General features: G+C 34.7%; 2 protein-coding genes across 2 annotated transcripts; both read left to right on the forward strand.

Moving 5' to 3' along the window:
* Window positions 1-651: 651 nt before the first annotated feature.
* On the forward strand, window positions 652-2,642 carry LOC143629377 (uncharacterized). Its single transcript, XM_077098670.1, has 9 exons — window positions 652-804; window positions 881-1,148; window positions 1,261-1,360; window positions 1,441-1,568; window positions 1,662-1,752; window positions 1,846-1,981; window positions 2,059-2,234; window positions 2,344-2,464; window positions 2,637-2,642. Exons 1-9 carry the CDS (start codon window positions 652-654, stop codon window positions 2,640-2,642), a joined length of 1,179 nt encoding a protein of 392 aa, XP_076954785.1.
* Window positions 2,619-16,512, forward strand: LOC143629427 (uncharacterized). Its single transcript, XM_077098704.1, has 3 exons — window positions 2,619-2,902; window positions 3,011-3,082; window positions 15,930-16,512. The coding sequence occupies exons 1-3, from the start codon at window positions 2,717-2,719 to the stop codon at window positions 16,164-16,166; spliced, it is 495 nt and encodes a 164-aa protein (XP_076954819.1). The 5' UTR covers window positions 2,619-2,716; the 3' UTR covers window positions 16,167-16,512.
* The last annotated feature ends 10,319 nt before the right edge of the window (window positions 16,513-26,831 follow it).

Below are 26,831 nucleotides of genomic sequence, written 5' to 3' on the forward strand. Positions count from 1 at the left end.
ACAAATACATTGACTATTATTTTTTAATAATAAAGGTGTATGTATGAATTTTGATCCAACATTGACTATTATTGTTTTTCTTTTTCTCGGTTTTATTTACTGCAATTTTTTTTCAATATAAAAATATAGACAATTTTTATTTTCACACCTTATATGAATTACAATTACAATACATACTATATTATTAATAACTTACATTTTTACATTATCTAACATTCTATTTTACATGTCTAGCATTACATAAAATTAAAACATTTGGAAATATAATATTGGTATTTCGAATCTCAGTTTGTAAGATTGAATATTATTTGAAAATACATTAATTAATATATCAATTCTATTCATTCTTACTATTATTTCTTTTTAAATTTGTCAAAACTTCCTAAATTTACGTTTAAAAATCAATTACATTTATACCTTCCTTGTATAATTTTCGATAACCCTAATTCATATCCTATAAATATGTACATTTCATACACCAAAGCTTACACCAACAAAGCCTTTTAAATAAAATCGAGTAGCCTTGTGCCTAGGTTTTTAGTTTTTGTTTGTTATATATCTTCCATTTTCGTATTTTATTTTTGAGGATTAAAAGTGTTGTTGTTATTTAATTTATATTTTTTGGTGTTTTTGTTAAATTTTTGTAGCCAGATGGAGCCAACCAATATCACCATGTTGAACCAACTCGATGTTCTTAACAGTGAGTGTATCCTAAAGGTCCGTATCTTGCGACTTTGGCGGCTGAAGGACAACTCAAAGCCCGCCCAAGATTGGTCCATCGAAATGATTATTCAAGACGAGATTGTATTCTTATTACATTCATTTTAATATGTTATATTATTCATATAATAATTTTCTAATCTTAATAATAATGTTGCAGGGCAACAGAATGCAAGCCTATGTGAGGAAGCCTTGCATTCCCAAACACGATGTTTGGCTTGCAGAGAATAAATCTTTGATTGTTCGGAAGGCATCGCTCGGTGCAAATATGTCTACTTACAAATACATCGATTGCCCACACAAACTTTGTTTCACAGCCGAGACCCATCTCTCTAATTCCTATGAATTTGAAGGCCACTTGTATGGGCTTAAGTTTGTTACTTTTGATGACATAAAAGCCAAAAACTTTCCACAAAATGGAACTATAGGTTATTTGAATTTATTTGTTACCACCTCATTATGATTATTACACATTTTCTGATTAACTTTAAACATAATAACACTCATTATATGTATAATTATTTATATATTTATTTCTAGATGTCATCGGACATGTTACCAAGTTTTTTAATAATAAGAACTCATTCTTAAGGGAAGCTCAACATCAAAACCGAAGAACAATGGAGTTTTCTGATTTGCGGTATAATTATTATATTTATTGATTTTATTTTGTTATTATATATATGTGTAGTTGTTTTAATTTACTACTTTTTGATGCAGTGGTAACACTATCTATCTCACTTTGTGGGATGACTACCTTAAGCAGCTTACCAAATATGTTTCCGAAAACCCTAATGAGGAATATCTTATTATTGTTCTCCAGTTCGCACGAGTCAAGTACTATGGAGGTATTATTAAAAACCTTAAAGCGTGTAGTATTGTTTTAATATTCATTGATGGTTTTCATTATAATAAATTTACTTATAAATGTTTATTTTTAGAGAATGTTTATGTCAACAACTCTTATGATAACGTTGTGTCACGGTTACTGATTAATGATTACTTATATGAGGTGGTGGAATACAAGAGAAGGTAAAAGTTAAAACGACATAACTAAAATTATATTACTACATTATTTTCTTGACTTTTTTGATGATATTGTGACTACCTGTTTGTATACATAAGTTTGTTGGAGGTTTCTGGTGAAGTTAATGTGGAAGTAAAGAAACCAGTTGGTTTGTCGATGTTGTTGACTGTGAAAGATGAGTTTCTGAGGAAGGCACCGTTCTATTCTATAAGTGATCTTTGTACTATTATCGAGGTAATTATGAGTATTTGCAATATTATATCAAATTATTTATTGTATCATGTTAATTCTTTTTGTTGTATGTTTTTTAGGCCAAAAGCGTGATTATACTTGGTACTGTGAAGGCAATTGTAACCAACAAAGAATGGTATTATGTTGGTTGCAAACGGTGTGGGCGTAAGGTTTCTTCCTCATTTGTTGATGGTGTTAAGGTCTATGAATGTAAGATTGCAGATTGTAATTCTCAAGGGGTAACTGCTGGACCAAGGTAATTATTAATTATATTTCTAATTTCGTATCATGTATTACTCAATACTTAATGGTTTGTTTTATGTATTTTTCGCAATTAAGTATTGACAACATGTTGATTTATTCAGGTTCCGTATTCCACTACGGGTTCAAGATACAACCGGTGTTGTTTCTCTTACCTTGTTTGACCGTGATGCGAAGCAGTTGTTCAATAAGACGGTCGAAGAAGTTGTTAGTGGTGATGCTAAGGTAACATATTCAACTTCAATAATTAAAAATTTTCATACTGTATAGTATATATTTTTTCCTGTGAATTTTTTACTTTTCAATTAATCGTTGAGTGTTAAATGTATGAGTATTATAAGAATGTATTTATTTGCTTTCTTTTTAACCACTTAACTTTTACACGTAAATATGTCAGTTTTAATTATTTCCTAATATTGCATATTTGTTATTATTCACCCGCCATTATTTATATACAATGTTTTTTTATTTTTATAAATGCAGCTTGATGTCATACAACCTTTACCTGATGATATGAACGTAATCTTAGAAAAGAAATTTGCTTTCGTTATTGATGTTACTAACTACAACATTAAGAATTCGTATGATGTGTTTGGTGTCTCGAAGCTAACTGATGACCACGATGTTATTTCTGAGCTTGAGACTAAGCTTTCAGTTGGTGAGGTAAGATTTATTTTTACTTGTGTTGCAATGTATTACACGTTACATACACATTTTTTGTATATAGGAAATTGTGTTTTTTTATTTACACGGTTTATATTGGTTGTCCAGCCAAGCGAACAACCATCTTTAACAGTTGGTTCACTTTCTGGCCTTAACTCTACCGAGACACCGAACGATAAGGTTGGATTATTTGTGTGTTTACTTAAAATTATCGTTTGATGTAATAGATGTTAAAATTTATAAATATTAAAATGTAAGGCCCCGTTACCGGTAGCCCTACTCTCGTGTTGGATTTACTCATAAACGCAGTTCTAAATATCAGAGTTAATTAAAACATTCGCGGAATATAAAAACTTTCGTAAAACATTTCATAGCAAAACACATCTTGTCTAAAAACAACATCTTGTCTTTCAAAAGGAACAAAACATTAAACTTAAACGTCTTGAATCTTCCGATGCCAGCCTCTTATTCAGTGCCACGTGTCTCCTCAAGCGAGCTGCCTCATCCTACTCACCTGTGTGCATACTAAAAGTCAGCTACGCTGAGTGAGTTTGTTGGTGCATAAATGTCAGTAGTTCATAGTCTAGTGTCTGTAATCGAGTCTGTAATGTTATTTATGTTTTTGTTTAAAGCGAAGTTGTTAACAAGTTCGCCTAGGCGAACTTGTTGAACAAGCGAAGTTATGGACAACTTCGCCTGATCATATCAGGCGAAGTTGTCGTGTATTTATAATACAGTTTACGGCTTGGTTTAGGGTTGTTCAAGTTAGTCGTTTGAGTTGATCGAGTTGACGAGAGTCTGTATCAGTGATTCATATCACGTGAGTTCGGTTATTAATATATAACGTGTTTCGTTTTGTTCGTGTGTGTTTGTTTGGTTTGCTTTCTACGCTCGTAACGATCTACGCAGGGATTCCGCACCTGAGTAGACCGGGATATCTCGTGTGATCCGTCCAGGGAACCTACAATTGGTATCAGAGCGTTTGCTCGATTGTGTGGTTCGGGATATTCACGCGGGTGTAGAAATCGTCCCGTTTCGACTATTCGCGGGACGTGTTTTCTGTGTTTTTGATCATTCTTACCTCCTACCACCGTGTTCAAGCCTTTACACCGTCAAAAACCTCGTTAAAATCCGATTTACAGATCTGCAGAAACTTCGTGTTCATCAGGCGAAGTTGCCGTCACTGTTCGTAGGGTTTCGGCGAAGATATAAGGTTAAGAGAAGTTATCCACAACTTCGCCTACCTTCTCAAGTTCGCCTAATTCAAGCGAAGTTCTCTACAACTTCGCCTACCTCTTAAGTTCGCTTACCTCAAGCGAAGTTAAGAATCAGCGAAGTTAATCAGCAGTGTTATCAGCGAAGTTCTTCAGCGAAGTTCTCTACAACTTCGCCTACTTCAAGCGAAGTTATCCGTAACTTCGCCTACAGTACTTTAATATATAAAAAAAAAAAAAAAATTTAACTTTTCAGGTTTCTTACTTTTCGGGAAAGATGTCGTCGATCAACATCTCTGAGTTAGTGAAGATGGAAGTTGAAGCAGGGTCAGCTACTAAGGCCCCAAGATTGCTGAAGGGAACCGATTTCGTTGCATGGAAGGATCGGTTCATACAGTACGTCAAATACCAGGATGCGAAGATGTGGGTATGCATCCAGGATGGTTATATTCCACCAATTATGGAGTATGAAGGTCGTGACCAAATCAAGAAGTATAGTAAAATGGAAGAAGAAGAGAAAAAGATGTATGAGGCTGAGAGCAAGGCTCATGCTGCTATTACTATGGCTCTTCCACAAGAGATCCTTCATACGTTTAGAAAGTACACATCAGCAAGAGAGCTTTGGGAAGCTCTTGAGAGCAGATTTGAAGGGAATGTAGGAATCCGGGCTTCAAAAATAAAATTGCTCAAAACCCAGTTTTCAGTCTTCAAGTATTTGAAGAATGAATCTTTAGATGATATTATCACTCGATACTACCATCTGATGACTGAATTGAGCAACTATTCCATTTCCTACCGAGAAGAAGAAATAGTTGAGAAGCTTCTAGATGCTCTCCCACCAAAATGGGAGATGTACACTGTGCTGATGAGGGAAGACAAAGACTTTCCCACATATGATCTAGAAACGGCAGTCAACAAGCTCAGAACCTTTGAGCTTAACATGGTCAGAAAAGAGACACCTATGGATCAGGTTCAAGATCCAGGTATGTATGGAGCTAAAGTCAACACTAGCTCAGGATCGAAGACTGAATCGGCTGCCTACTACTCGAAGGGAGAGTCGGGCACAAACTCATCACATGAGGGTCATGTGTCAGTCAACACAAATGGTGATGTTTGCTATGTAGCAGCTGGATCGAGTGGTTCTCAATCCCAGGTAAGCAAGAGTAGTTGCTCTTCAAGTGTTCCCAGCAACAACTACTCCAAGATGCCTATGAGTGTCAAGTCTGCTGAAGAGCAGTTTGGTCTCTATGCTTCTTTTATTGCTTCCTATGAGAACTATATTCAAGGGAAGATTGTTGATCCAGCTATGTTGGATGAAGATTACGATCAGATTGATGCTGACGATATGGAAGAAATGGATCTACAATGGCAGATGGCCATGATTGTGAGGAGGGTGAAAAGGTTTATGAGTAAGACTGGAAGGAAGTTTGTCGGTGGAAAGCCGGGGTTTGACAAGGCAAAGGTGAGATGCTACAATTGTCAACAAAACGGTCACTTTGCAAAAGAATGCAGGAATGAGCGTGTGGAACGAAGTCAGGGTAGGTCTCCACAACAAAGTGAGGGTAGAAAAGATTACAGTGCCATGATGTCTAGAGCAGATGGTGAATACAACTGGAACCTGCTTTCTAAAGAAACTTTTGAGCAGGCAAATTTGGCAAAGGTAGAAACTGAAGAAAGTGAGAAGGTTACCGGAGAGGAAAAAGCTTTCATGGCAGATGTTAAAGATCAGCTCTCCGAGGTATGTCCTAAACCAACTTGTTCAAAATGTGAGAACTTGTCTGAGCAACTAGCAACCATAACAGATCAGTATGTTAGGTTGGATGCTGAATTTAAAACCTTAAAAGAAGATCATCACTTTATTAAATCAAGAGAAAATAATTATAAAATTAAAATAAAAGCTTGCGAAAAAGATGTTAAAAGTCTAAAAACAAAACTTGCTGAAAAAATTGAAGTGATTGATTTAAGTTATGAAGTTTTGGAAGAAAAGACCAAACTAATTGCTGAGAGAGAAAAACAGATTGCTGACCACCAGGTGAAAGTGGTGGAACTGAATCGAAAACTGGAGCAGTTCAGAAATTCCTCTGCTATTCTTGATCACCTTGTTAGTGATCAAGGTTCCTCTGTCAAGAGGGGAGGAATCGGTTATCATGAGGTTCCACCACCGTACAATCACAATTACACTTTTAACCCTAGTGTTCAGAAATCTGTTGACTTTGAGGTTGCTCAGACAGTGCCAATTAAAGTAACTGTTAAAGAACCAAATGTTAGTAGAGGCGAAACAAGTTCGCCTGTTTCAAGTGTTGAAATTTCTGATCAAAGTCCAGTCTCGTCAGATTCGGATAAGTCATCCGAGTCTGGTAAGGCAAAAGAGGAGGTTGTGTTACCCAAGAGTGGAGAAAAAGATAAAACAAATAAAAGGAGTACTCCACTAAACCCGTACGTCCCACCATATGTGAGACGAACGGACGGTAATATAGCCTCGACATCTAAAACACCGGTTGATAAAAAGGTTGAGCATAGGTGTTGTTTTAGATGTAATCAATTAGGACATCTTGTTGCAAATTGCCCTCTGAAACAGCGATTCAGAGGTGTAAGGCCTACTAAAGCTGAGAATAAACCTAATAGTAATTATCATGCTGCTAAAAATGAAAACCACTTAAAATTCAAAAATGTGACTAATTCAGGTTTTCATAGAAACAAATCTCAGTTTTACACTGCTAATAACCAAACCACAGGTTATAATTCTTTCAATTCACAAAGGTTTGTTAGGCCTCACTATCAACCTTCAATGAGATATTCTAATGGAACTTACAGGAATGATCGAGATACTAACTTTGGAAAGCCAAAGTTTGGGATGTATAGATCCAAGACCAATTGGTCTTGGGTCCCTAAATTCTAATCTTTTGCTTTATTGTGCAGGAACAGTTGAACAGGGCTGCCAACAATCTTTGGGTTGTAGATAGCGGCTGTTCCCGGCACATGACGGGTAACAAATACTTGTTACACGATTTGAAACCTGTTCAAGGAGGGAGAGTGAGCTTTGCCGGTGAAAGTGGTGGCAAGATTACTGGAATGGGAAAGTTGATGAGGTAGTGTATGTTGAGCAACCTCCGGGTTTTCCTGACCCAGACTTTCCTGATCACGTGTACAAGTTGAGCAAGGCATTGTATGGACTACATCAGGCACCTCGTGCCTGGTATTCAACTTTATCAGATTACTTGCTTGAAAATGGTTTTGAAAGAGGGAAAATTGATAGCACGCTGTTCGTTAAGAGAGAAGGAAGCGACTTCCTGCTGGTGCAAGTCTACGTGGATGACATTATCTTTGCTGCATCTAAAGTCTCCATGTGAGGACGTCATGAAGAAAAGGTTTGAAATGAGTGCTATGGGTGAACTAACTTTCTTTTTAGGATTGCAGGTTGATCAAAAGAAGGATGGGATGTTCATTCATCAGACGAAGTATGTCCATGATGTTCTCAAATGATTCAAGATGGAGGACAGCACTCCATTCGACACTCCAATCTGCGTCAATCACAAATTGGGTGCTGAGTCAGACGGTGATGCAGATGTGGACCCAACTCAGTATCGGGCTATTATAGGTTCTTTAATGTACTTAACTGCTTCTAGGCCTGATATAATGTTTGCTGTTTGTCTTTGTGCTCGTTTTCAGGCAAACCCAAAGGAATCTCACATGAAGGGTGTGAAGAGGATCTTGCGGTATCTCAAGGGCAAACCGAAGCTGGGGTTGTGGTACCCGAGAGGAGGAGACTTTGAACTAGTCGCTTACACAGATTCTGATTATGGAGGGTGCAATCAGAGTCGGAAGTCAACAACTGGAGGATGTCAGTTTCTTGGTGGCAGATTGGTGTCGTGGCAATGCAAGAAGCATACTTCAGTCGCAATTTCAACCTGTGAAGCAGAATACATGGCAGCATCCAACTGCTGCTCCCAGGTTCTTTGGATTCAACAACAATTGCGCGACTATGGTCTGAATTTCTTACTTACACCTATTTGCATTTATAACACAGCTGCTATCTCAGTAACTAACAATCCCGTGAAACATAGTAAAACTAAACATATTGACATACGTCATCATTTTATACGGGATTGTGCTGAGAAGAAACTGATTTTGCTTGAAAAGGTGGATACGTTTGATAATTTCGCTGATCTTTATATTAAAGCGTTTGACAAAACAAGATTTCAAAACCTTATCGAGTTTAATGGGATGATCAATCCCGAGTAACCATGCTTTTCTTGTTATATTTAAAAAAAAAAAAAAAAAAAACGTCACTATCGCTTAAAATATGTCGGTTACCTCAGTTTGAAGGACTTGTCTTCGGATTTGTTTTGGTCCTCATTTTCTACTTGTAGATTTTGAGGATAGCCATTAACCAGATGACTGAAAGTGACCGGGGCGGTTTATGATGAGTTTTCATTTTTTCGCTTAAAATTAGTCGATCATACTTAGTTAGAAGGACACATACTAGTATGTGGTCGGTCCAGCTGATCCATTGGATCTTCGGGATAGCCGTTCACCTGAAGACTTGATTTGATCGGGGCGATTGAAGTCAAAATTTTTTAAGGGAAATGAAATTATTTTTCAAGTCTACTACTTCGTAAGAAGTACGTTTGCTATGTTAATCAGAAAATTGATCCAACCTTGGAAAATGATAGATATACTAATTCTGTGTGCTTAACTAGTGAAGTTATTAGGCTTAAAAGGCTTTAGGACAGTCATTGTATGTCATGGTAACTTTTTATGGTGCGTAAAAGTATATGTGATACAAACTAAAACTACTTGATTTTACGTGGAAACTCCTTACGAGTTTTGCATGTCTTCATATATATCTTTCCGAATGATAGGCAGAAAAGCGATTACCCAGTCATACACGAGCCCGTAAGTGTTCTGATTCCCGTGAGGATAGCATTTCAAGAAACTGCAGTGATCCAGATTCGGGACTTGCAGTTGGTTACTACTCTGAAGTCTATGTAAATGTTTATCATAAAAAAAATAAATAAAAAAAAATAAAACTTATGAGTTATTGAAACATTCTAGAGTTCAACATATCAAGACTTCTTAATCATGGAATAAGAAAGAGAACGGGAAGGAGATGAAGAGTAATTACAAACTTAATCAGACACTAAGGGTCGAAGTCAATTCGGGGTGACTTGGGGAAAGCCAAATACGCTTTGAGAATAGATAGGAGGCATCATAATCTCTGAGTTGTTGCCCACTTAAATTTTGAGGCTTAATTGAACCTATATCGTATCACAGAAACGATGAAAACCATCTTAAGTTATTTACCTGCTTACAACCTGTCTCTATATGTCATAATACAGCTAAACACGGATCTATGTGACAGTCACGTAGTTAGTATGATTCCTGTTCGGATCTTTTCTAAAACCGTAGTGATCCCTATCGAGACTGAAATTTGATCCCTTATACTTTAATTTTAAAAGTTTCTTGTACTTAGTTAGATTTATGATTTTATAACTGGTTACTTGGACTTGATCGTGTTATTTGATTCTTAAAGGGAAGTTTTAAAAGTTAATTGCAAAATGTTCAAATTAAAATGGTTGATTTTGTAAATATAGGCGATGTTGTTAAACATGCGAACTTGTGAATAACTTCGCCTAGGCGAAGTTAACCGTAACTTCGCCTGTATAACTTCGCCCCTATATAAGGATTTTTAAAAGTCATCTGTTCATAACTTTCAATATCAGCGAACTTATCTCGATTATCACAGCGAACTTATTTCATTATTATCTGATTTTCTTTCTTCGATTTCAAACTGATTTAAAGGTTGGTTGGGTCATTACATCGTGTTATCTGTTCTTTGACGTTAATCTAAGGTTGTTTCGATAACCAGTTGATAACCTCGGCCGATCGATCCTTAAACCCGATTTCAAACCTAGTTTTCACGTGGTCATGTACAAACTGGTCGTCTAGTTATCCTTAAAAACTTGTGTTTCAGAGTCCTTAATCTCCACAATCGTTAAATTCACCAACGGCACGTCGTTCGAAATCCTTACTGTCGCCGATTCAGATTCAGGCGAACTTAAGGTTTAGGCGAAGTTATCTGTAACTTCGCCTGAGGCTCAACTTCGCCTGAGGCGATGTTGTGGTGAGGCGAAGTTATCATTAACTTCGCCTGGATCCTTTTAACTTAACAATAATTAGACGAACTTAAAGATGAAGCGAAGTTGTTCCCAACTTCGCCCCAACTTTAACTTCGCCTATACAGTTTTTATCACAACTTCGCTCATGGTAACAAGCGAACTTGTGTTATGTCTTAATGTTTATCTAACTTGGTTCGTTTGTTGCAGAGATGGCTGCTGTTGCCGGTGCTGGAGGTGCTGGAGGAGATGACGGAGGAGATAATCAGAGGCAATTCTTCCCGGGTCACAACATGTTCATCACCTTAGACCCGGAAGCGAGTGGTGTGGAGGATTATCGCGAGATAATCACATTCCTCCTACGCTCGAGGATATTCCACGCAATCACGACGACACTGCCGATATCCTTACCCAATATCGAGGACTTCTGGCAGACGGTGGAGTACGATTGTCGTGTTGAGCCCACAGTTATGAGAGCAACAGTCAATAATCAAGAAGTTCAGTTCTCATCTGAACAGATACGGGTGGCTTTACGATTCGGTGAGGAGACTAGGGATGACCCTACGGAGTTTGTTGCTCCGTTTCGCGATGGGGCATTTCTAAGAATGGGCTATTCTGGTCCATTGGGCGATACCCAGAGACGGAAAGGGTTCCTACTTGATCAGTGGCGCTTCCTCATGCACGTTATGATAGTATGCATGTCTGGGAGGAAGGCGGGCACTGATGGTATGGGTGCGACCATGCAGTCAGCAATGACTGCTCTGACTTATAACAAACGTTATAGCTTTAGTCAGATGGTCTTTTATGAGATCGACAGACAGAGGAGGGCGATGGCTCGTGAGCGGTTCATAATGTATCCAAGATTCATCCAGATGATCTTGAACCATGTGGCTCCAAATTTGCCACAACGACGCCCGATAAGATACGTGGAGAATATGAGCAAACGTATCTTTGCTCAATGCCGTACATCCAGTGCGAGGAGCAAGCCTGAACTGCGTCCAAGGCATACTCCACTCTTCGGGTACTTGATAAATCCGGGGTATGTGCCAGCTCGGGGGGACGAGTTCAGAGACCCTCAACCATAACAGGCAGGAGCAACTCGAGATGTACCTACTGTGCCTGTTGTATCGGCTGAGGAGGATGTTGACCTTGATGCTGCATTTGGCGGCCAAGGATTCTTCGACATGGATCGTTTTGATCCACATGAAGAAGTGCAGGTCTCTGCTGCACAGGTTAGGGAAGTGAGTGTAACTAGAGCAGCTACGACGGTGGCTGACTCAGATCTTGACGATGTTATGGATGAGGCGAGGAGGATGTTGGTGACTAGAGAGAGGACCTTGGGGAAGAGGAAGAGGACAGTGGATGATAGTGAGTCAGAAGAAGAAGAAGAGGAGGATATACACAAGTTGATCAGACGATCAAGACGTGAAAGGACAGGTGCTGGTATGGGAGCTGGAGAGACTTCACGAGTTATACGTTTTGCTCCATCCGCACTGTCAGGTATGTCGATTGTTCCTACTTCTGTACAGGTTACAAGCGCCGCAGATGTTCCTGTGGTGGCTACATCAGCTGTCGGCATCCCATCCATCACACTACAGACGACGACTCCGGAGATTGTGTCGTTACCACCTCCAACGCTTACTCCTTCAGAGGTGGTGGCACGGTTTGTAGAGTCGACGGTCGTCGCAACTGCAGGGTTGTCGGTCACGATACCACCTGCGGTTACGTCCACAACTGCTTCTGAAGTCCCGGTTACATTCGAGATCCCTCCTCAGTATACTCAAGACACATCTAACATGAGGTTTGATTTCGATGCAACCCTCTCAGAATCGGAGAGAATAGCTGCACTTGAGCGGGTCGTGGCAGAGCAATCGAGGATAAACTTTATCCAGACCCAGGCTATTCAGCGCCTTGTAGCAGAGAATCAACTACAGTCGTCCCTCCTGGTTGAACATGGGCGAATTATAGATGCTATGAAGGAGTTCTTGGCATCTCAGGGGGAGACAGGCTGTAGAGGCGACGAGTTAAGGACGAAGAAGAGAAATGACAGAGACGATGATCCCAATGCACCGAAAGGTGCAGGTGGTGAGTTGCCAAGAACTACTCAAGCTCTTGGGACTTCCACAGCTCAGGGGGAGTCTTCAGGTGCAGTTGGTGGTGATGAGGTGGTGATGGTTGATGAAGATGATGATGTGATAGATGCGTTGAAAGAATTGAATGATGATATGCTAGAAGATGATGATATGTTTGATGATGATGTGCTGCCGATTGAGGAGATTGAGAAGATTGGCGCACAAATTGTGATTGAAGATGAGATTGAAGAGGGTGAGATAGTAGAAGAAAATGTTGAACACGAGATCCCAGATGTTGAGAAAGCCGATATTGGTACTGAGATGGAGAATGATGAGACAGAGTGGGAGGAGCAGCCTAGGTGGAAAGAAGGATATGCTCATTGGTTTATTAAGACTAAAAAGCCTGCTGTTCCAACCATGTTCAAGAAGAATTATAATATCAAAGGCTATGCTGAAGTGAAGAAAGGGATTATTTGCTGGATCTATGATGAGCAGTTGAAGCTCTTTGTGCTCAAACGGTATGACGGCGTTCAGTATTTTAAAAGAATGTTAAGGTCGTTGAATACACTGCCGGAATGTGAAGGGAAAGACTTAGCCAGATTGGGGTTAATCAATCGAAGTGACGATAATATGGCTAGAGTCATTGAGAAAATTGTTTGGAGAGAGAGTATAAAAGAGAAGAAGTTTGAGCTGTTAAAGCCACAAAAGGGAAAACTTGTTGAGGACAAGGATAGAGGTCTAAGAACTGATGGAAAACCTTGGATGGTAATGAAGTATAAACCGATCCGGTGCCTGAAAGAAGTACCGATGAAGCTAATGCCCAAGGATGTGCTTAAAGACCTAAAGTGGTGGTACGTGGATTGTGAGACAGCAGAGGCGGTGATGGAAGACGAGGATGAACAAGAGCTCCTTAGAGTTTACGATCCGATGCATTTGGTAAACTTATCGCAAGCTGATCTGAAGGTGCTTAATGAGAAGAAAATCTTTTATATTCCTGCTTGGAAGGATGAAGCGAGGAAGTATCAAAGAGTCGTGTCAGTTTGTGTTAGAGAAGGAGTGCATGCGTGAAGATACAGGATTACAAGACAAGAGCTTAAAGATCAAGATATGAAGCTACTGCCAAGGGGGAGTCTGTTGGTGCATAAATGTCAGTAGTTCATAGTCTAGTGTCTGTAATCGAGTCTGTAATGTTATTTATGTTTTTGTTTAAAGCGAAGTTGTTAACAAGTTCGCCTAGGCGAACTTGTTGAACAAGCAAAGTTATGGACAACTTCGCCTGAACATATCAGGCGAAGTTGTCGTGTATTTATAATACAGTTTACGGCTTGGTTTAGGGTTGTTCAAGTTAGCCGTTTGAGTTGATCGAGTTGACGAGAGTCTGTATCAGTGATTCATATCACGTGAGTTCGGTTATTAATATATAACGTGTTTCGTTTTGTTCGTGTGTGTTTGTTTGGTTTGCTTTCTACGCTCGTAACGATCTACGCAGGGATTCCGCACCTGAGTAGACCGGGATATCTCGTGTGATCCGTCCAGGGAACCTACAGAGTTCTAGTTAATCATACATTATACAATACACACAACTTATATTCTTTCATTCATACTTTCATACTTTCATACTTTCTTTTGTATTAACTTGCTTTCGTATCTTACGTTATAAAGAGCATTACGCCCTACATTCCTCGAGTATTATTAGGGCTCGGTACCCTCCTTCCTCGAGTATTATTAGGGCTCGGTACCCTCCTTCCTCGAGTATTATTAGGGCTCGGTACCCTCTTTCCTCGAGAATTATTAGGGCTCGGTACCCTCTTTTCTCGAATATTAGTAGGGTTCGGTTCCCTAGTTCTCGAATATTAGTAGGGTTCGATTCCCTCTTCGTTACCATACAACCATACATCATACCTCGAGTATTATTAGGGCCCGGTACCCTCTTCGTAACCATACAACCATCCTTTCCTTCTTTTATTAACTTTATCACATTCATACACATAAGCATACATATCATACTTACCTTATACATAGCGTCACAACCTGACAGTACGTGCAATATCCGAAGATCGTTCACATACCATCAGGCAATCATTCATACATTTCACATTATTCACATAAGGCATACACTTATCTCTTAGGATAAGCGTATTAACAAACATATTGAGTATGCACACAGCCCCGAAAACATAACACATAAATGGGGCTAGAAACTCACCTGAATCCTGTTACGCTCTCCGTTAATCGTTATTCCCTTCTTGAGCTGTGCACGGCTAACTGTATAATATTTACACGTATCAATTAACTACTACTACTCACATTGTATTTCTATCTTTATATAACCCACAACGAACGGGGGTCCGGGGGCAGCGCCCCTGGCAGCGGGGTCTAGGGGCGGCAGCCCCTAGCAGGGTCCAAGGGGCAGAGCCCCTGGCTGGGGTCGAGCTATTAGGGTTAATGTAAAATTTTATTTACATTAACTGTCTTAACACATTTTCCATTAGGTTTTTAATTTACTTTCTAAGCGAACTTAACTTTAGGCGAAGTTAACTTGGCGAAGTTAAACTTAAGCGAACTTAGCTTTGGGCGAAGTTAACTTGGCGAAGTTAAACTTAAGCGAACTTAGCTTTGGGCGAAGTTAAACTTAAGCGAACTTAGCTTTGGGCGAAGTTAACTTGGCGAAGTTAAACTTAAGCGAACTTAGCTTTGGGCGAAGTTATCATGGGCGAACTTATCGCCAGGCGAAGTTACAGTTTGGCGAACTTGTACCTCAGCGAACTTAACATCAAGCGAAGTTAATCAGTTAGGCGAACTTGCTTGCAAGCGAAGTTAAGCTTGCAGGCGAAGTTATGGCTTGGCGAACTTAGCTTGCAGGCGAAGTTGCCCAGCTGCGCCTCTGTTCAATCTTAATCCCCCAAAATCATCACCGTTTTACTGAGAAATCCATGGGTATGGTATTTGACTAACCCGCGATCATTCCTATGGTCGTTTTTGGATAAGGTTTGACCCGAAAACACGTAAAGTTTGGACCTTTAAGTTCAAAAACGCTTAATACAAGATTTACGGTTTATCCTATACGAACAGTATATGTTTATGGGTTAATTGGATTCGTCCTAGCATCAAGTTCGTTACTTTACGTTTCGTTTAGACCCGATCTATTATAGTTTCAAGTTTCATGGCTAACCGTCTATTAAAACATGAACTTTAAGATCGAAATCATACCTTTATGTTTTCGTTTTGGCCTCGGTTAGCTAGCTTATGAACTTTGGATCTTGTATAAATCTTGAATCACGTTTTCTTGCTCGGATTTCACCTCTCTCGGCCGCCGGCCGTGTTTGGTGGTGTGTGGTGTGTGTGTTTTGGATGTATAGAGAACAAGATGGAAATGAATAATGGTTTAGGGTTTAAGGGTGATTTAAGGAGGTATTTATACCCCTTAAGGCTCATGGACCTAAGGCCCATTACCCTTAACCCATCTTAATTAAATCCAAGTCCATGATCTTTTCCATATTAGACGTTAGTTAATATTATTAACGCACGACAATTTAACGCAACTTTCTTTATTTATATTAGAATATTTTAGGATGTTACATAAAACTACGTAAACTCAAATAATGTTTCTTCGCTGTATTTGTAGGTTTCATGTTCTCCTTCATCTGAACATGTTACTCCTATTCATGACCGTGTTTCCTCATTTCACGAAAATGATGATTGTCCTACTGTCATTGATTTAAAGCTCAAACGGAAGTTGGATGAAGGTTATGATATTCAGGCCGAGACGGGCATGTCATCAACCAAATCAAAGAGTGGTGAAAAAGGCAAAAAAAATACCAATGCTGATGAAGTGGTTACCATTGTGATGCCTAACAATTAGTGCCATGGAATTTTCAAGACTATTTTGCAATCCTCTTTATTTTATTTATGTTTCAGTTTGGATGATTTTATTTACTATGGTATTTTGTGTTGACATTTTTGGTTATTTTTGGTGACTTGTTTTGAATTTTGAATGGTGATTTTGGTTTGCTACTATTTAATTTAGTGTTCCAGATTTTAATATAATGTTGTTTCCTTGGTTTATATTGTTTAACTTGCATTTCATATGTTTATATTATATTTAGATAGTTGACTATACATATTGTTATTGATTTAGATAAGAACTATATAGTTCATTTAAGATTTGTATGACAACTTTAATCATTTCAATTTATATACTTTTTACATTGGTAATTGTAACATGTGATGTGATTGATATTAATTTCTTTTTATTTTTTATACATTTTATATTTTTATAAATATCTTACCTTATCACATTTAGTATTTAAATATGATAAAGTATTATTAATAAAAAAATATACATAATGTTTTAAGGTGTCATATATATATATTTGTTGTCAATAATGTATTTAAAATGTTTCCTTTTAGTGATATTCATTGAAGAACTACTTTTTTTTATTCTTTGGACTTATCAATTAGATTTACGTATTTTACCTTTTCACATAACATATAAACTTGATTGACATATAATAAAGACTTGTTTCCACTAATTTTTTTTAATAATTTTGAAGTTTATTATACCTATTATTCAAATATAGGAAACGTATTATTAATAAAAACATACTTAGTTTATCACATTTAGTAATTCTAGTTTTACTAAACGTATTGTTAAAAAAAACAAACATAATTACTTTAGATCATATGTAGTTATTTTTTAGTTTGTATCAATGATAGATATCGATATTTGATATGTTTAATTTTCCATATCAAAATATAAGTATTCTCATATAGGTTAATTAAAAAAATAACTAATTACAATTATAACTAATTTTTATATTACAAATTTATTTAAACATATTCATGGTTAAAAAATTTCCATCATATATAAAGATGTCAATTTCAAATCTAGACCATTTTTAAATATATCAATTTTGCTTTTTTATGTACATTATAATTGGTGAATAAAATCTTTAATACAGTTATCAAAATCTTTTGGCCAAAAGAATCTACAATAATATTAATATAATATTAACATACTTAATACATACCTTTTGTATCATCATCATTCAGTAGAAGTTAACCAAACCCTTCAACTTCCTCTCATCCACCGCACAAAATTTATCAGGTTAGATCTTCTTGAGAATTACTGTTGTTATGTTTATAAGTATCTGCAATCCCGGCTCTTGCAATATTTTTATGTCACCATGAGTTATGAAACTGATCCTCCAATTATCTCTACATTTGTTGAAAATTAAACCAACGGATTTAATAGGTTTGAAACTCAAGTTTATCAACACGAATGTTTTTGAAACTATTGGTGACTATTATTGTTATTATTTTGAGTAAACACATACAATTTTGGAGATTATAAAGTAATTATGATATTTCATTAACCATTTACTTCAATAAAACCTACTGCTACTTTTAGGTACTATAAACCGTAAATATAAGTTTGTTGTATACTTTATGCTATCTTATATGCTCGTATATTCTGTTATTCCAAGTTATTCAACTTATTCATAATGATTTCATGACCAGACAATGATAATGGACGTCACTGCCGTGACCAAATGTTATGATCCAGCGGAAACACATATGGTGTGGCCTTGAAATCATACATATACGTTTTATTGAATACTTTCAATTTTGTAAACGAGTATTCCATTTACATGTTTTTGTTATTTGCATATCAGGTTCTTCCTCCCTCTGGTTGTGAACATTTATTTCAAGGTGAACCAGAGGATCTGTATTTTTATCTTTATCGTTCAAATGATAACGGTCATATCATACGTATTGAGTATATCGACGGTAAATATGTTTTAACTTCCGGATGGAGACAATTTGTTCGGCGACATAATATTATGGAGGGTGATTTTTTTTGTGTTTGTTCCGGATAATTTACATGAATGGAAGTTTCTTTTTCTTCCGTATCAGCCTAATGATAACGAAAAGCATTTGGCATCATTTGTTAAATACCCGACTCTAACGTACCTTGTATGTGTTTTTCGTTTTTACTTTTTATCCTTATTGTTGTTAATATGTTTTCAATTTCTTATGTGTTAGTTTGATGTATTTAATTTTTGTTTATTATGATTTTCAACTTGTATTAGCCGTTGAAAGACGATCAGGTTACTTGCTACTTTGGTAATGCGGCCGATGGCATAAGTCTTCATATATATATCGCTGGCGGACCGTCATGGGATATACCGATTCGTATCTTGAACACCGGTAATTCTACTTTTGCACTTTGTGATGTGTGGGAGGAGGTTTCATTTTATGTTAATTTATCTGTCGGTGAGAGTGTTGTCTTCCAACATATTCGTGATACGACCTACAGAATGTATGTCTTTGACGTCTATGGCATTGAACGCATTGAGTTTAATCCTTTTATGGTGTATTATGGTCCACATTTGAATGCACAAATTGGCATTTTTCCGTTTCCTATTGAAGATGATAGTGATCAAGAAATTCAATCCGTAGACATTATCGATGGTTTGATACTCTATCCTTTGCCGTTTTAAATTTTTTAAAACCATTTTTACAAAATGTGTGTTTCTAATTGTTGGTCTCATTTAACATTCAGTTGGTGATGACGAGTTGGAAGTTAGTGATGAGATGGTTGAAGACATTTCTGATGATGAATTTGATTACGAGCCCAACAACTTTGTAAATGTTGTTGTTAGCAAGAGATGGGTAAGTTATTGGTAAATTATCCGTTTCTTATTATAAATGTTTTTTTTCCACCTTATATTCTGTTAATCTGAAATGTTTTTGACACCTTCCAAACTTTTATTGTTAGCGTTTGCCCGTTCAATTTGCACGTGAGAACGGATTGGATGCTGAACAAAGAATCATTCTCATAAATCCCTCTGGATCAGATGTTTTTACCGAGATACGCATTGAAAAAAATGGACTTGAAGACCGCTACCGGGTTCATGATTGGGAACAGTTTAGGGTTGCTAATCGTATTCCAATTGGACGGCGTTGTGTTTTCGAGTACAACCGACACACCCGTTCGTTGATACTTTATGAAATTCAATGATCAATCCTAACATTTCCTGGTAGAATCCTAAAGCATCTGTTTTTTGCAGTTTGAAGGTTTATGTTTTGGTAGCTTTTGACTTTTGTTTTTCATGTTAACGTAATGACTAAGAACTAACATGTTTTCTTTTGGTTGTTCATTTAATATTTCGAACTTAAGGTTTGATGTGGAATTTTTATTTTACCTATGTGTGTTTATTGAAGCTTTATCTTATTTTATACGGAGTATTTACTTTTTGTTTTAAATCAAATGGTGGTTAAGTGTAACTGTAACATGAAATGGTTTAATAATAAATTATTCAATAAGTATTTTCATGACTCATTATATTTTCTACCATTAATGTACATAATTATTTGAGTTCCTATTATTAATTTTTAAATGTTAGTAACATTATTTTGACTATATGACATGTTATTTACTACTATTTGAAGTTTTTATCAACCTTCACACTAGTTCTTATGGTTAGAAATTAAATATTATAACAATTGTGTAATGTATCTTTATATTTGAGCATACAATTACACTAATAATCTCCTATATCTGTTATTTTAAAACATATATGTTTGTATATACTAGCGAATAATTATATAAGCTGTTAGCATTAGTTTATTAAAATTAGTGATACACCACACATTTTTAGTCTATAAATTATAATACATAATTTTACCAAATTATATAAAATAAAATGTCTATATAAATTCCCTTTAATTCAGACTTTTAGTCAATAATTATCCAGTTGTTAAAACAAACAAGTAATCCTATAAATTAGCCCAAATATTATGCACATGTTATTATATTACGAGCCTCTTTGATGAAACTTCAATTGTATACATATCGATTAATTCCACTAATACTATATACTATAGTTTATTTTATAGAATGTTCAAGAAAAGTTACAATATCAAGGGCTATGCTGAATCAAAGAAAGACATTATCTGTTGGTTGTATGATGAACAGCTGAAATTGTTTGTCATAAAGCGATATGATGGGGTTCAGTATTTTAAGAAGGCATTGAGATCGCTCAACACCTTGCCTGAGTGCGAGGTAAAAGATCTGGCTCGCTTGAGATTGATAAACCGAAGTGATGATAATTTTGTCGACTGCAGACTGCTGAAGCCGTGATGGAAGATGAAGATGAACAGGAGATCCTAAGGGTGTATGATCCAATGCATTTGGTTAACTTGTCTCAATCTGTTGCATGTACTTAATGATAAGAAGATTTTCTATATTCCTGCGTGGAAAGATGAAGCAAAGAAGTACCAGAGGGTGATCTCTGTCTGTGTGAGACAGGGCGTTCATGCTTAAAGACGGTGGGTACGTGATTTTTGGATTACAAGACACGAGAAAGAAGATAGTGATATGAAGGTACTGCCAAGGGGCAGTCTGTTGGTGCATGATGCGAGTAGTTCAGTATCTCATGTTTATTTGTGTCTGTAATCGTTACTTTGTTTTTGTTAAAGTTGTTTGGTTTACTTTTATGTTTAGCGATCTTGTGTTGAGGGAAGTTATGACAACTTCACCTAGCCCGTTTACATTAGTTTTTATAATTATACTAGCGAATAATTATATAACCTGTCAACATAAGTTCTTTAAAATTAATGATACACCACACAGTTTTAGTCTATAAATTATAATACATAATTTTACCAAATTATATAAAATAAAAGTTCTATATAAATTCCCTTTAATTAAGACTTTTAGTCAATAATTATCCAGTTGTTCAAACAAACAAGTAATCCTATAAATTAGCTCAAATATTATGCACATGTTATTATATTCCGAGCCTGATATTGTGGCTTAATTAGTGATATTTTCCTTTTATACCTAAAATCACATTAAACCAATAATATCATCAAGTCTATAAATTATTATTCTACTATTACAGTATTCAGAATGTACTGTTGATTTCTTAGAAGGTACATCATTGTTATTCATGTAGTTTATAAACAATTTTTTTTGTTCATTACTACTTTTTGAATGTGATTTAGTATGTTAAATACCTATATGATTGTTATTCAGTCCTATAGGTATTGAGAATGAGATTTCGTTTTTCACTATCTTAAAAACAATTTCAAATTTAACATTTTACATTGAATTTTAATTAATACACATTCGTTTTTTTAATTTATTTACAATGATATTAAAGTTGTGACTTTTTGTTCATTTAACATGTAACATTTATAATTTTTTTTGTAGATGGATTATCCTGGGTTTTATATATGTTATGATTCTTCTTTACAAGCTAAGGTAATCAAAACATCTTTAATGAAACTTCAATTGTATACATATCGATTAATTCCACTAATACTATAGTTTATTTTAGACAACAATAATATTATTCGAATAATCGATTAATTATGGTTTGATTTGTTATAACGAATAGGCCTTACCCAATAACGCAAGTGTCCAAATATTTGGTCCTACCTTTGATGTACATCATGTTCTTATTGAACGTCTATGGGACGAATGGGTTCTTGAAGTTCAATTAGTTGAAGGAAATTATATAATCATATCCGATTGGGATCGTTTAATTAGCGAATCAGGCTCTGAATTTGGTGACGTTTTGGTATTTATACCAATGGAACAAAAACGGTGGAACTTTATATCCATCCATCAAAAACCACGTATGGATTTCTGGGTTTTTGACTCATTTGTTGTCGACCCGACTTTAAAGTATCTGGTTAGTATCCTTTTATTAATAATTGTTATATTTATATTATGTTATTAAATCATTATTTAATTTGTTTTGTTAATTTTAATTATTTTACCATATAAATTCTGTAGGCTTTGAGGGATGATCAACTAAAGACATATCGTACCTTAAATCACGATTACCAATGTGTTATAAGTACTGTTGATAGAATGTCATGGTATGTCATTTTAACAGTTATACCCAATACTAACAAACATGGATTTACAAGTGGATGGTCTAAGGTTGCTCGTCATGTTAAGTTACAAACCGATGATTACATAGTGCTTGATACCAAACATTACAATGAATTAATAATGCATGTGTTTAGCAAGGACCGTATTGAGCGCATCGATTTTGGTGTGCAACCTGTGTATGGTAAAGCATCCTTAAATCCAAAGTCACAAGGTCAACAATAATTGCTCTCAAATAACGTCACATAAATTGTCAAACATGAGCACGTACAATCAAATGGTTAGTGTTTTATTATTTATAATAATTTTGTTTTTAAACACATTGTACATAACAATATGTTACATACCTAATATAATTCTTTTTTATTACGTACATGACAACGTTTATCCTCTTGAAGATTATCATACCTAAGTTAAGCATTCCTTTATATGATGATGGCGATGGTGAATAAGAATTTTCCATATTAATTTATGTTTAATGTTTTTCTTTTGGTATTGGATTGTAAACTAAAGGCTCACGTTTATTTATGGTATTTTGGTCTTTGTTTCACAGCTCTACTCATAGTATAAACTACCTTTTCCTCCTATTTCCGTTTATTGTATGAATCTGCAATTTTTTTAACATACTACAAGAATTATTAATATTCTATTAGTTATTACCATACAATTTGTACAATGGTTTTTTTACTATAATATACTGTTTAGTATGATATAAACGCGGGATTACACGACTCTTAAAGCAAAGATTAGAACTTTCATACCGTCTAAATTAACACGTACTCAAATTTCCGGAAATTTGGATAAAAAACATAACATTGGTCATTGTCTACATATTCTACTTTAAAATTTACAATATCAAACATCAGTTTTTAAATAACAAAAAAGTATCCCAAAACACCCCAACATCACCTTTTATATTGGTCATCCATCTGCTTCTTCAAACTTAAAAACCATAACTTACTTAAATCCCTTCATCACCTGAAAATATAAAAAATATAAAAAAAATAATATCATTCCAATATGATAAACCATTTACTATATTATCAAACATCCTCATATTTTTAGTAAACTAATTCTGCAAACATACTATCATAAACAATAAAAATAATAATAAAATTAATATAATAAACTTAATCTTAAAACATTGTTAAACGGCATTACCTGATGTTTCATTATCACAATCGAAAAAAGCACATCATCAAAATCGCTTTCATAGTTATCACATTCCGATAACCATTTCACCTTCTTCATCAGTTCATTTTCCAGATCCATGTGTGCAATATCCTTACTTCCGTTCCCAAGTTTCAACACATCCAGCTCTCTAAGCATAATCAAATCATCAGATTCTAACAGTGATTTAGGAGTCATCAACTTGTTTTGTCCATTTTCAAACTTGATCAACACTTTGTTTTGATTTGAGTAGTAAAACCATTCCCTCACATTCACATATGGGACAACCGGCTGGTTTTGCTCTTCAAGAAACTCACGTAAAACAATAATCAGATTGGTTTCTTGTTCACATGGTATCTCTTTCCTAAGTCCTATTTGATGTATTTGATGCTTCCACAGATTGTTGAACAAGAGAACCAACTCGATATTGTCTTTTTGTACCGTCATGAAATCACTTAATACAAATTCGTATTTCCTCAAATACGAACGGTATTTCCAACGAACAATGGTCGTCATTATCAAAATGGATTCTAAAAGGTTTTGAGAGATGAAGAAACCCTTGAAATGCAACTATGAAATATAATAATGGGTGTTCAATTTTACCAAATAAAGCAAATGACGGTTTTATGTTTCCAAGGTTTTATAATAATGATACCTATCTATTAGATTATACTAATAATTATTAACCCTATTTTTCTGATTTCATATTATATAATATGTGTATATTTTAGATATTTTCACTAAGTCTAATTGAAATACTACATATTAACTAAATATAACATATTATCAACGTTAAGTTTATCACAATGGATTGTATTTGAGATGATATAAATATTTTTCATTGTTTTTGAAGATATTATTGGGTTTACATTAGATTTTGAATCATGAAGTATTTGTTTTGTTTGTATGTAAATAATTTTTCAAAACTTTACATATGTGAATAAAGTAGTAACAAGTTTCCCTCTAAATAAGGCTAAATTGGAGCCTTATGTTATTATATTTTTAGAATCATGAAAATTAAAATATTAGGTAAATATACTAATATAATTTTAAGTTATCATATCTTTGATTGCCACAAACATAATTTAAGCCAAATTGATAGCTTGGTCTTCCCTTAACTTATGTTTACCATAATACATAAACTCTAATACGTAAATTATATATATTCCGTTACTTTCATGATTTACCTTTGAAACTATATATATCATAACACCCAATACATTATTTGTTATCAAGTTTCTTATTGAAGATTGTTAATGACTTCCATTCCATGAAGATTTAATCGTATTATACAATTGTAGTTCACAAAGGTATGAACGTAAAGTAGCCAATCTTACCTTTCAGTTTATATATAATAATTTTTTATAACCTTTTTGAAATAAATGTTTAGGTATAATTACATACAAGTTTTATAAAAATCAAGCAATCTATGTTTTAAACTGAACTATGTGTTTTCTAAATGAGTTGTTTTCGAAAGTCTCTTTTACTAATCAATTTCTTTAACAATCATTTCGATGGGCCAATCAAATCATCTGAACGTAAAGTAAGAATCATTTCGATGGACCAATCTAATCAATTCATATGTATTTTCATGCATATGAAAGTAAAGTACCCAATCTTAGATGAGTTAAAGAATTTTCATTATTTTTGTATATATTATTTGTTTTACATTAGATATTGAATGATGAAGTATTTGATTTGTATGTATGAAAATATTATTTAAAAAGGTTACATTTGTGAATTATTTGATATGTGTCTCGACGCTTTTGTTGTATGTTGCAATGTGTTGTTAAAAAAATATAACCATCCGGCATTCTAATTTTTAATTTGTTTATTTCATTTAATTTCATATGTTAATGTTAAGTTTTTTTTTCTATTTTAGATGTCATCGAAGAAACGCAGTATTATAGAGTCACCCTCTTCCAACAAGAAAAATCACCCAAACGGTTAGTCATTGTATATGGATTTTGTTTACATATAAACGTTACATTAATTCGTATATTGTATATATACATTTTCTTCTATTGGAAATGTTATATTAATTCATATTTTAAACACATGAAGTGTCATCGTTAAGAGAACCATTGAGTATCATATCAAACGGTAATGTATTTATGTTTTTTGGCGTTAATATAGTTTCATATATCCATGTTAATATGTAAAATATTATTCGACTGATAAAATATTTGTGATTATGTTAAATATATACAAACTGACCATAAATAGTGAATAATTTTGTGTACTACATTTTTTTATAAGGCATTTAAGAGTCACACCAAAATAATTTTATTTACTCCATTTTTTAGGAATACCTCTCAGTTTATATATAATAATTTTTTATAACCTTTTCGAAATGAATGTTTAGGTATAATTACATACAAGTTTTATTAAAATCAATCAATCTATGTTTTAAATTGAACTATGTGTTTTCTAAATGAGTTGTTTTCGAAAGTCTCTTTTATTAATCAATTTCTTTAACAATCATTTCGATGGACCAATCAAATCATCTTAACGTAAAGTAGCCAATCTTAGATGAGTTAAAGAATTACTAATCAATTTCATATAGTTTTCGACAATTTGATTATTGATGTTTATATATAAGCAAATGGGTTTTTGTTAATTTGAACACTTACATAATCATTGTTGTAAATATGTTAACACATATACCTTACTTTGTTATACATTTTAATTATAAGCCTGTATAAATTTTTTTACTCTAGGGTTACATTTCTGTACTAACAAATAAGTATTTATAGTTTGCTGTCCAATCACATCAACTAATGTTACTCAATCACACTTTGGAAAAGAGAATCACAATCCCACCAATCAAGAAGGTTCCATATGTACCAACTCCAATAACACAGGTTACTTATTTCTAATCATTTACTCATTTGGATGTAGTACTTCTACATATAGTTGATTTGATATGTTATACAAAAATATTTATTTAATATTTGTTTTGTTTTAAATATAATAGTTGTCACCATACATACGAAAGAAGCAATTGCCGCTGACAATCGAAGACATAGAAAGATGATTATCGACCAAAGGAGAAATAAAAGAACTAACTCAAATAGAGGTTCTACATCAAATGGTAACTATCTTTCCCAATCATAATAATAGAATAAATTATTTTAAAATTTATATTGTTAAAAACAATTTCCTTAAGTAGTAATTATTGATTAATAATATTGAACAGTACAATAACAAAAGTCATGTCAAAAACGATTTATATTTGATACAATATATATTAATATAATTTATTTTTAACTTATACATAGACAAATACTTTTTCTAATTACTTTATTTTGGCAGCTACCGATGTTAGCAGATCAAATAAGACGATAAGATTAACTAATTCAACTACTTCACAAATTGGGCAAGACTATCAACAATCGGCATTGTTATCCACATTTAACGCCACCGGTCAAAGTGGTTTAGGTTAGTAAT

The sequence above is a fragment of the Bidens hawaiensis genome, unplaced genomic scaffold (assembly GCF_021521415.1).
Source record: "Bidens hawaiensis isolate Kalapana, Puna unplaced genomic scaffold, B.hawaiensis_p1.1 tig00005195_1, whole genome shotgun sequence".
Lineage (NCBI taxonomy): Eukaryota > Viridiplantae > Streptophyta > Magnoliopsida > Asterales > Asteraceae > Bidens > Bidens hawaiensis.

Excerpts from the sequence above, each read along its gene's own strand:
- LOC143629427 (XM_077098704.1), top strand. The coding sequence starts at position 2,717 with ATGCAGCTTGATGTCATACAACCTTTACCTGATGATATGAACGTAATC. Across the intron at positions 2,903-3,010 it reads CTAAGCTTTCAGTTGGTGAG|CCAAGCGAACAACCATCTTT; the intron begins GTAAGATTTATT and ends TTGGTTGTCCAG. Across the intron at positions 3,083-15,929 it reads CCGAGACACCGAACGATAAG|GTTTCATGTTCTCCTTCATC; the intron begins GTTGGATTATTT and ends CTGTATTTGTAG.
- LOC143629377 (XM_077098670.1), top strand. The coding sequence starts at position 652 with ATGGAGCCAACCAATATCACCATGTTGAACCAACTCGATGTTCTTAAC. Across the intron at positions 805-880 it reads TGATTATTCAAGACGAGATT|GGCAACAGAATGCAAGCCTA; the intron begins GTATTCTTATTA and ends ATAATGTTGCAG. Across the intron at positions 1,569-1,661 it reads ACGAGTCAAGTACTATGGAG|AGAATGTTTATGTCAACAAC; the intron begins GTATTATTAAAA and ends GTTTATTTTTAG.